The 10,966-nt window shown below is 43.8% G+C and overlaps 1 protein-coding gene across 2 annotated transcripts; it reads left to right on the top strand.

Annotated features, from left to right (window-relative positions):
* The first annotated feature begins 4,182 nt into the window (after positions 1–4,182).
* Positions 4,183–10,396, top strand: LOC112072249 (P2Y purinoceptor 13-like). 2 transcript variants are annotated; one of them, XM_024139662.2, is made up of 4 exons: positions 4,183–4,843; positions 5,635–5,834; positions 5,938–6,327; positions 7,928–10,396. In XM_024139662.2, exons 2-4 carry the CDS (start codon positions 5,652–5,654, stop codon positions 8,393–8,395), a joined length of 1,041 nt encoding a protein of 346 aa, XP_023995430.1. In that variant the 5' UTR covers positions 4,183–4,843; positions 5,635–5,651; the 3' UTR covers positions 8,396–10,396. The 2 variants fall into 2 exon arrangements, with proteins under 2 accessions (XP_023995430.1, XP_070295817.1); XM_070439716.1 differs by lacking the exon at positions 4,183–4,843 and having other exon boundaries at positions 5,530–5,834.
* Positions 10,397–10,966: the final 570 nt, after the last annotated feature.

Genomic DNA, 10,966 nt, shown 5'->3' on the forward strand with positions numbered 1-10,966 from the left:
CAAACAGTACCAGGGGATAGGCAGGCTCGAGGTTAGGACAGGCAGAGGGGTCAGGCAGGTGGATACGGTGTTAGGGCAGGCAAGGGTCAAAACCAGGAGGGCTAGGAAAAAACAGAGACTTGGGAGAAAAAATAGGAGCTAGGAGAATCACTGGTTGACTTGGCAAACAAGACAAACTGGCACAGAGAGACAGGAAACACAGGGATAAATACACTGGGGACTAATGGGGYAAACAGGAGACACCTGGAGGTGGGAGGAGACAATCACAAAGACAGGTGAAACAGATCAGGGCGTGACTAACCTAAGAACGGCACTTGCCATTGTAGTCACTTGAGTCCATCAAAACAATGATAATAGTAGTGATAGTAAATGGTATTTCATATACAACACAAAACTGACCTTTTCAAGCACTTCTGTAAATAACCTTCAATTACTTCAATAACTTCAATGAATGACCATAATAGAAGTTTGTCAGTTGGACTTTTATTTCATACAGGTTCCTCAGTGCTAGAGAAACTATTCTCATTATGGTTTTGTGTGTTTTGTAACAAACAGTTGTTGGATATTTCCAAGGAAAGAAGTGTCACTCACTGCTGGTTCCATTACACATTCTGGCCTATATAAAAAAAACACTATTACACAGGAAGTCAGATATTTGATAACTAAACTGTGTAGCAAAATAAAATGGCAGCGACATCACTGTGGTGGAAAAAAACTCAAGCTTCAGCAAGCTCATTTCTCATAGTAGTGGTATAAAGTCCTTAAGTTAAAAAAAACMTTAAAGTACTAGTTAAGTAGTTTTTGGGGTATCTGCACTTTACTTTACTATTTATATATTTGACAACTTTTACTTCACTACATTCCAAAAGAAAATAATGTACTTTTTACTCCATACATTTTCCCTGACACCCAAAAGTACTCATTACATTTTGAATGCTTAGCAGGACAGGAAAATGGTCCAATTCACACACTTATCAAGAGAACATCCCTGGTCATCCCTACTGCCTCTGATCTGACTCACTAAACACAAATACTTTGTTTGTAAATTATGTCTGAGTGATGTCTGAGTTTACCAGTGGCTATTCGTGAATTTAAAAAACAGTCTGGTTTGCTTAATATAAGGAATTTGAAATGATTCATACTTTTACTTTTGATACTTAAGTATATTTTAGCAATTACATTTACTTTTGATACTTAAGTATATTTAAACCCAAATACTTTTAGACTTTTATTCAAGTAATATTTTACTGGGTGACTTTCACGCATTCTTGAGTAATTTTCTATTAAGGTATCTTTACTTTTACTAAAGTATGACGATTGGGTACTTTTTCCACTAAAGGTTTCAGCCCTTGAACTCTCAGCCACATGTTTCAGCTGCATGTTACACAGAATTATGGTGGGTTTTAGAGATTACACAACAGAACAAACCCTTCAAGTCAAAGAAACACAGAAGCACAACAACACACACACACACACACACACACACACACACGCAAGCAAATTATAATAGAGGAAAACAAAGGCATTGAGATATCCTGCCTGTTGCATGCTTACTCCGACTCTGCATTGCGTGCACGCTGTCATGCACACTACAATGCACACTACCATGCACACCACTCCATGCATACCACCACCATGAACACCACTACCATGCACACTACCACCATGCACACCACTACCCTGCACACCATTACCCTGCACACTACCCTGCACACTACCATGCACACTACCACCATGCACACTACCATGCACACTACCATGCAAACCACTAACCCTGCACAACTACCCTGCACACTACCCTGCACACTACCCTGCACACTACCCTGCACACTACCCTGCACACTACCATGACCACACTACCATGCACACTACCCTGCACACTACCTGCACACTTCATTATAATTATTTTTTTTTTAACCTTTATTTAACTAGGCAAGTCAGTTAAGAACAAATTCTTATTTTCAATGACGGTCTAGAACAAGTGGGTTAACTTGCCTTGTTCAGGGGCAGAACGACAGATTTTTACCTTGTCAGCTCGGGGATTCAATCTTGCAACCTTCTCGGTTACAAGTCCAACGCTCTAACCACTAGGCTACCTGCCGCCCCTAACACTACTAACATGCACACTACCATGCACACTACCATTCAACGTAGTAGACAGGGTGCTGAGGACTCTGGCCCTAGGACTCTGGGCCCTATTCAATCCAAACCTGTCTGGAGATAAGATGGCCCCACAGATACACAGTTGAAGACAGTAAGCAATCAGCAGAGACAAATGATTTCTGCATGCTCGCCACTACACTGCCGCTTTGCTCTGGTTTGGCATCCTAAGACAGGGCTTTGAACTTAGTAAAGAGAAATGGGTGAGAGGACTAGGCCAGGGAGAGTGGATGGGGTGCGGCCCTGGGGGCCTCTTAAGATCACAGTCAGGAAGTGTGTCCTGCCTGCTGCATATTACTTGTCATTGGTTGGGAACAGACAGGACGTAGGTAAATATAGAGTATTTTCTGGTGTTAAATATAGAGTAAATTAACACTGAATCTCTCTCTCTCTCTCGCTCTCTCTCTCTCATATATATACTGTATATATATATATACAGTGGGGAGAACAAGTATTTGATACACTGCCGATTTTGCAGGTTTTCCTACTTACAAAGCATGTAGAGGTCTGTAATTATTCACAGGTACACTTCAACTGTGAGAGATGGAATCTAAAACAAAAATCCAGAAAATCACATTGTATATTTTAAGTAATTAATTTGCATTTTATTGCATGACATAAGTATTTGATACATCAAAAAGCAGAACTTAATATTTGGTACAGAAACCTTTGTTTGCAATTACAGAGATCATACGTTTCCTGTAGTTCTTGACCAGGTTTGCAACCACTGCAGCAGGGATTTTGGCCCACTCCTCCATACAGACCTTCTCCAGATCCTTCAGGTTTCGGGGCTGTCGCTGGGCAATACGGACTTTCAGCTCCCTCCAAAGATTTTCTATTGGGTTCAGGTCTGGAGACTGGCTAGGCCACTCCAGGACCTAGATGCTTCTTACGGAGCCACTCCTTAGTTGCCCTGGCTGTGTGTTTCGGGTCGTTGTCATGCTGGAAGACCCAGCCACGACCTATCTTCAATGCTCTTACTGAGGGAAGGAGGTTGTTGGCCAAGATCTCGCGATGCATGGCCCCATCCATCCTCCCTCAATACGTGCAGTCGTCCTTCCCCTTTGCAGAAAAACACCCCAAAGAATGATGTTTCCACCTCAAGCTTCACGGTTAGGATGGTGTTCTTGGGGTTGTACTAATCCTTCTTCTTCCTCCAAACACGGCGAGTGGAGTTTAGACCAAAAGCTCTATTTTTGTCTCATCAGACCACATGACCTTCTCCAATTCCTCCTCTGGATCATCCAGATGGTCATTGGCAAACTTCAGACGGGCCTGGACATGCGCTGGCTTGAGCAGGGGACCTTGCGTGCGCTGCAGGATTTTAATCCATGACGGCGTAGTGTTTACTAATGGTTTTCTTTGAGACTGTGGTCCCAGCTCTCTTCAGGTCATTGACCAGGTCCTGCGTGAGTTCTGGGCTGATCCCTCACCTTCCTCATGATCATTGATGCCCCACGAGGTGAGATCTTGCATGGAGCCCCAGACCGAGGGTGATTGACCGTCATCTTGAACTTCTTCCATTTTCTAATAATTGCGCCAACAGTTGTTGCTTCTCACAAGCTGCTTACCTATTGTCCTGTAGCCCATCCAGCCTTGTGCAGGTCTACAATTTTATCCCTGATGTCCTTACACAGCTCTCTGGTCTTGCCATTGTGGAGAGGTTGAGTCTGTTTGATTGAGTGTGTGGACAGGTGTCTTTTATACAGGTAACGAGTTCAAACAGGTGCAGTTAATACAGGTAATGAGTGGAGAACAGGAGGGCTTCTTAAAGAAAAACTAACAGGTCTGTGAGAGCCGGAATTCTTACTGGTTGGTAGGTGATCAAATACTTATGTCATGCAATAAAATGCGAATTAATTACTTAAAAATCAACAATGTGATTTTCTGGATTTTTGTTTTAGATTCCGTCTCTCACAGTTGAAGTGTACCTATGATAAAAAAACAGACCTCTTACATGCTTTGTAAGTAGGAAAACCTGCAAAATCGGCAGTGTATCAAATACTTGTTCTCCCCACTGTATATATATATAATATATACACTGCTCACTCAATCTTTTTATTCTCTGTTTCTCTCTAAAGTACTTCTGGGCGTGASGATGAACGGCAGCCAATCAAACCTGAAATGGGTGAGAGGACTAGGCCAGGGAGAGTGGATGGGGTGCGGCCCTGGGGGCCTCTTAAGATCACAGTCAGGAAGTGTGTCCTGCCTGCTGCATTCGCCGCTCGCTCACCAACTAGTGAAAGTGACGCACACTGGCACAGGGAGACTGGCACAGGAAGACTGGCACCATGCCGTACTAACCTCTCAGTGGACAATTAAACAGGAAGAGAGGAGGTACAGGCTCATTCACACAGGCAAAGTCACTCATTGGCAAAGTCATTGGGATTGTGACGAGACAGCCACACACGAGCTCTATGTAGAGACCCAGAGACCTCCTACAGAAAATACCATTACACYTGCATACAGTACGCTCAAATGGACCGTTTTGTTGGTCGGTGTGAAAACCAATATGACCATTGAAAATAAAGAGAAATTGTTAAGTCTTGGAAAGATTGTAAGGGGAAAAAAACAGCTGAATTGGATATTTTACTTTTACATATTGAGTGAAGACTGAGTTTTTCATATCGAGTGTTCCCTGTGAATTTCACATCTTCAACATTAAAACTTCAATCAAAGGAYGGTAAGGACATTTTCATTKATGCATTTAATGTAATTTATGATTATGTTTGACAGTGTATAACAATTCTGCATAACAATTGAATATTTTGTAATGTCACAGGGAAGAGTATATATTCAAGCATTTCAATTTAGTTTTTTCAATTAATGGCCTACGTCACAYCACATTCTTCGTGAGCTGTCCAAATCAGACTGAATGAATGCAGATTCGTGTAGGGACATCAAGTGTATTTTCAGGAATTTGGCTCAAATCTCTCAAGTTGTAGAAACATGATTTTAAAGGGATCCATYTCTTCTGAGTATCYGTCTACAAACCCCTGAATGGATCCAACTTTGAAAATGTGCCCCGGTTGCCATAGCACCGGTTACTGCACTAAATGTGATTCTGAGCTGTTTGGCCTCTTTATGTAAAGCAGAAGACCAAGRGGATACAGAGACAGACAGACAGACAGATGGAGGTTGTAGGAAACGACTGACACAGTAAATGTACTGTCTATCATCGGCATAAATTGAACCGCTCTGTACAGAGGACTAACCTACTTGATGTATTTACAATGTCCAAATTAATATTAAATATATTTTTAAATATACATTGTGAAGGGTCTTGTGAAAAAGTGTATTCTAATTGTGCTGCATATTACTTGTCATTGGTTGGAAACAGACAGGACCTAGGTTAAATATAGAGTATATTTGTGGGTGTTAAATATAGAGTAAATTAACACTGAATCTCTCGCTCTCTCTATATATAATATACACTGCTCACTCAATCTTTTTATTCTCTGTTTCTCTCTAAAGTTCTTCTGGGCGTGAGGATGAACGGCAGCCAATCAAACCTGTCTCTGAAGTGTGTGCGTGACACCAGTGTGACGGCGGTGGTCTTCCCCTGTCTCTACAGCGCCCTCTTCCTGTTTGCGCTGGTACTCAACTGCCTGGCTGCATGGATCTTCTTCAACATCCGTACCACCACCACCTTRGTGGTCTACCTGAAYAACGTAGTAAGGGAACCAGAATTTATTTTCTGTGATAAACCAATTTAGTTGTCCGACTGTCAAGAATAGTTTAACAATATGACTGATGTGATGGCCTGTCTGTCAACAGGTGGTGGCAGACCTGCTGATGACTCTGTCCATCCCGYTGAAGGTCCTCGCGGACGCCGGCGTGGGCTCCTGGCGTCTGCGTGCGTTCTACTGCCGCTACTCTGCCGTCCTCTTCTACACCACCATGTACATCAGCATCCTGCTCCTGGGGCTCATCAGCCTGGACCGTTACCTCAAGATAGTCAGGCCCTTTGGGAAGTGCGCCCTCCAGAGGGTCGGAGTGGGACAGGCTTTGAGTGCGGCCGTCTGGGCTGTGATGGTTTCTCTGGCTCTGCCCAATGTCATTCTGAGTGACCGCACACCGTTGCTCTCTGGTGGCCGGCTGAAGTGTACCTCTCTGAAGGGTCAGGCCGGCATGCTGTGGCACGAGGGCTTCAACTACTTCTGCCAAGTATGGGCAACATTCTTGTACACAACATGCAACAATTTCTAAGATTTTACTGAGTTACAGTTCATATAAGAAATCAGTCAATTTAAATAAATTCATTAGGCCCTAATCTATGGATTTCACATGACTGGGAATACAGATATGTATCTGTTGGTCACAGATACCTAAAAAAAATATAGTAGGGGCATCAGTATCTAGTGTGACCACCACTTGCCTCATGCAGTGTGACACATCTCCTTCGCATAGAGTTGATCAGGCTGTTGATTGTGGCCTGTGGAATGTTGTTCCACTCCTCTTCAAATGCTGTGCCAAGTTGCTGGATATTGGTGGGAATTGGAACACGCTGTCGTACATGTCGATCCAGAGCATCCCAAACATGCTCAATGGGTGAGATGTCAGATGAGAATGCAGGCCATGGAAGAAGATACATTTTCAGCTTCCAGGAATTGTGTACAGATCCTTGTGACATGYGGCCGTGCATTATCATGCTGAAACATGAGGTGATGGCGGCGGATGAATGGCACAACAATGGGCCTCAGGATCTCYTCACAGTATTTCTGTGCATTCAAATTGCCATCAATAAAATGCATTTGTGTTCATTGTCCGTAGTTTACGCCTGCCCATACCATAACCCCACCGCCACAATTAGGCACTCTCTTCACAACGTTGACATCAGCAAACCGCTCGCCCACACAACGCCATACACGCTGTCTGCCATCTACCCGGTACAGTTGAAACCGGGATTCCCCCATGAAGAGCACACTTCTCCAGCGTGCCAGTGGACATCCAAGGTGAGCATTTTCCCACTGAAGTCAGTTACTACCCTAAACTGCAGTCAAGTCAAGACCCTGGTGAGGACGACGAGAATGCAGATGAGCTTCCCTGAGACAGTTTCTGACAGTTTGTGCAGAAATTCTTCGGTTGTGCAAACCCACAGTTTCATCAGCTGTCCGGAGGTTGGTCTCTCAGAACATCCCGCAGGTGAAGAAGCCGGATGTTGAGGTCCTGGGCTGGCATAGTTACACGTGGTCTGGTGTCGTGAGGCCGGTTGGATGGTGGAGGCGGTTTATGGTAGAGAAATTAACATTCAATTCTCTGGCTAAAGCTCAGCCCAGGACCTCCACATCCGGCTTCTTCACCTACGGGATCATCTGAGACCAGCCACCCAGACAGCTGAAGAAACTGAGGAGTATTTGTGTTTGTAATAAAGCCCTTTTGTGGGGAAAAACTCAATCTGGTTGGCTGGGCCTGGCTTCTCAGTAGGTAAGCCTGGCTCCCAAGTGGGTGGGCCTATGCCCTCCCAGGCTGTGCCCCTCCCCGTCATGTGAAATCCATAGATTAAGGAAAATGAACTTATTTCAATTGACTGATTTCCTTACGTGATATCAGTAAAATCATTGAAATTGTTGCATTTATACTGATTACATGTTGACACCCTGATGAAGGCGTTGGCGTTGGTGTAGTTTAATAATGACTTAGCCAAACACATTAAAAGCTTTTTAACTTTCGAAAGCACACGAGTGCCTGGACTTAGCACCTATTTGTGATTAAAAATGTTCCTTTAGCTTTTCTGATGATGAAAGTTTTCTCCTCCTCTTCCCAGGTGGTGTTTTGGGGAACACTAGCTCTGATGCTGTTGTGTTACACCTTCATCAGTCGGAAAGTCTACGAGTCCTACAAAGCCTCGCGTAGTGGCTCCAAAGCGGCCAGCCGCAGGACCAAGGCCAAAGTCTTTGTGGTGGTGGGGGTGTTTTTTGTTTGTTTCGCCCCTTTTCATTTCGCCAGGGTGCCCTACACTCTCACCCAGACCCGAAACATAGACAACCACTGTCGGGCGCAGAACGCACTCTACYTTGCCAAGGAGACCACTCTCTGGCTGTCTGCCACTAACGTGTGTCTGGACCCGRTGATCTATGTGTTCCTGTGCAGGGTGTTCCGGAAAAGATTGACTGCCACACTCAACCGCAAGCCCCTCCCCCAGGGCGGTTTGGAGTCGCCCACGGCAACCTCCACTCAGCTGGAGATGTCACAGATGGTACATAACAGAATGTTGGATGTCAGTTTGGCCTAGAAGCACAACGGACATGTTTTTTTCCCCCCAGCTCTATTAAATTGTAAATATATTTTGGCCTGATGTTAACCCCTGGACAGGTTGTGACCAGAGTAAAGCCCTCAAATCATTTGTGGATATGTGGCTCTGTTACTAAGACAGTGTTGCAGGTCTAATAGGCTATAGACAGCAGTGTTCCCACATCACCTCTGTGATAGCCRATGTGTGACGAGTATTTTGGAACAAAATGGCTGGTGTTACATCAGATAACCWAAGTGCAGCAGGGCTTTCTAAATATAATGTGTACCAGACACAAGAGTCTACCCAGGCTAATGTGTCGGTCTCTAATGATCGCAAAGTCATCCTGGCGTAATTTACTGTCAGCTCTCACTTCCCTTTCCCTAATCTTCTCCAAAAAATACTTTCCTTCTTCTTCATTTCACCAGAAAGGAAAACAACTTGACTGAGTGCTTTTAGATAATGTGAGTGTGACAATGTAATATACACGCTTACGAACTGGTATGTTGTTTGTGTGTATAGTATAGGGTGATGCAGTCTTTACATGTTGTTGGAAAGCAAGACAAAAGCACAGTATCTCAGACATCTCATGCAAATACACTATATGTACAAAYATATGTGGACASCCCTTCAAATTAATAGATTCAGCTATTTCAGCCACATCCGTTGCTGACAGCCATGCATTCTCCATAGACAAACATTGGCAGTGGAATGGCCTTARTGAAGAGCTCGGTGATTTTCAACGTGGCACCGTCATAGYAGGCCACCTTTCCAACAAATCAGTTTGTCAAGTTTCTGCCCTGCTAGAGCTGCCCCGGTCWACTGTAAATGRTGTTATTGTGAAGTGGAAATGTCTAGGAGCAACAACGGCTCAGCCGCAAAGTGGTAGGCCACACAAGCTCACAGAACGGGACCGCCAAGAGCTGAAACACGTAGCGCGTAAAAATCGTCTACCCTCGGTTGCAACACTCACTACCGAATTCCAAACTGCCTCTGGAAGTAGCGTCAGCACAAGAACTGTTCGTCGGGAGCTTCATGAAATGGGTTTCCATGGRCGAGCAGCCGRACACAAGCCTAAGATCACCATGCGCAATGTCAAGCGCCGGCTGGAGTGATGTAATGCCCGCCACAATTGGACTCTTAAAGCAGTGYAAATGCGTTCTCTGGTGTGATGAATCACGCTTCACCATCTGGCAGTCCGACGGACGAACCTGGGTTTGGCGGATGCCAGGAGAACACTACCTGCCCAAATGCATAGTGCCAACTGTAAAGTTTGGTGGAGGAGGAATAAWGGTCTGGGGCTGTTTTTCATAGTTCGGGCTTGGCCCCTTAGTTCCAGTGAAGGGAAATCTTAATGCTACAGCATACAATGACATTCTAGACGATTCTGTGCTTCCAACTTTGTGGCAACAATTTTGGGAAAGCTATTTTCTGTTTCAGCATGACAATGTCCCCGTACACAAAGGGAGGTCCATACAGAAATGGTTTGTCGAGATCGGTGCGGAAGAACTTGGCCTGCACGGAGRCCTGACCTCAACCCCATCGAACACCTTTGGGATGAATTGGAACGCTGACTGTGAGCCAGGCCTAATCGCCCAACATCAGTGCCCAACCTCACTAATGCTCTTGTGGCTGTATGGAAGCAAGTCCCCGCAGCAATGTTCCAACATCTAGTGGAAAGGCTTCCCAGAAGACTGGAGGCTGTTATAGCAGCAAAGGGGAGACCAACTCCATATTAATGCCCATGATTCTGGAATGAGACGTTCGACAAGCAGGTGTCCACATACTTTTGGTCATGTAGTGCACCAATCAGTACACAAATACTGCAGAGGAAGAATGGTTGGTTTAATAAAGAATGGTTGGTTTAATAAAGAATGGTTGGTTTAATAAAGAATGATTGGTTTAATAAAGAATGATTGGTTTAATAAAGAATGATTGGTTTAATAAAGAATGATTGGTTTAATAAAGAATGGTTGGTTTAATAAAGAATGGTTGGTTTAATAAAGAATGCACCACCGGGCGAAGAGATAAATAGAGATAAAATTAGTCACTAACCAAGAAAACAACTTCATCAGATGACAGTCTTATAACATGTTATACAATACATTTATGTTTTGTTCGAAAATGTGCATATTTGAGGTATAAATTTCATAGTTTTACATTGCAGCCACCATCAAAAATGCACAAAGCAGCCAGAATAATTACAGAGAGCACGTGAAATACATAAATATCATCATAAAATATTTATGAAAAATACATGGTGTTACACAGCAAATGAAAGATAAACATCTTGTGAATCCAGCCAATATTTCCCTTTTCCGATTTTTTTTAAAGTGTTTTACAGCGAAAACTACAATATAGAATTATATTAAGCTTACCACAATAGCCAAACACACAAACGCATTTATTCACCGCAAAGGTAGCTTTAGTTTTAGAAACTTCAGAGTGTGTTTTCTATCCAATAGTAATAATAATTGCATATTGTTTATATGATCTAGACAGAGTACCGAGGCGTTTCACTTGGGCAACGATTTTTGTCCAAAGTGAAAACAGCGCCCCCGATTGACAAGAAAG

This window comes from Salvelinus sp. IW2-2015, unplaced genomic scaffold (assembly GCF_002910315.2).
Source record: "Salvelinus sp. IW2-2015 unplaced genomic scaffold, ASM291031v2 Un_scaffold1865, whole genome shotgun sequence".
Taxonomy (NCBI): domain Eukaryota; kingdom Metazoa; phylum Chordata; class Actinopteri; order Salmoniformes; family Salmonidae; genus Salvelinus; species Salvelinus sp. IW2-2015.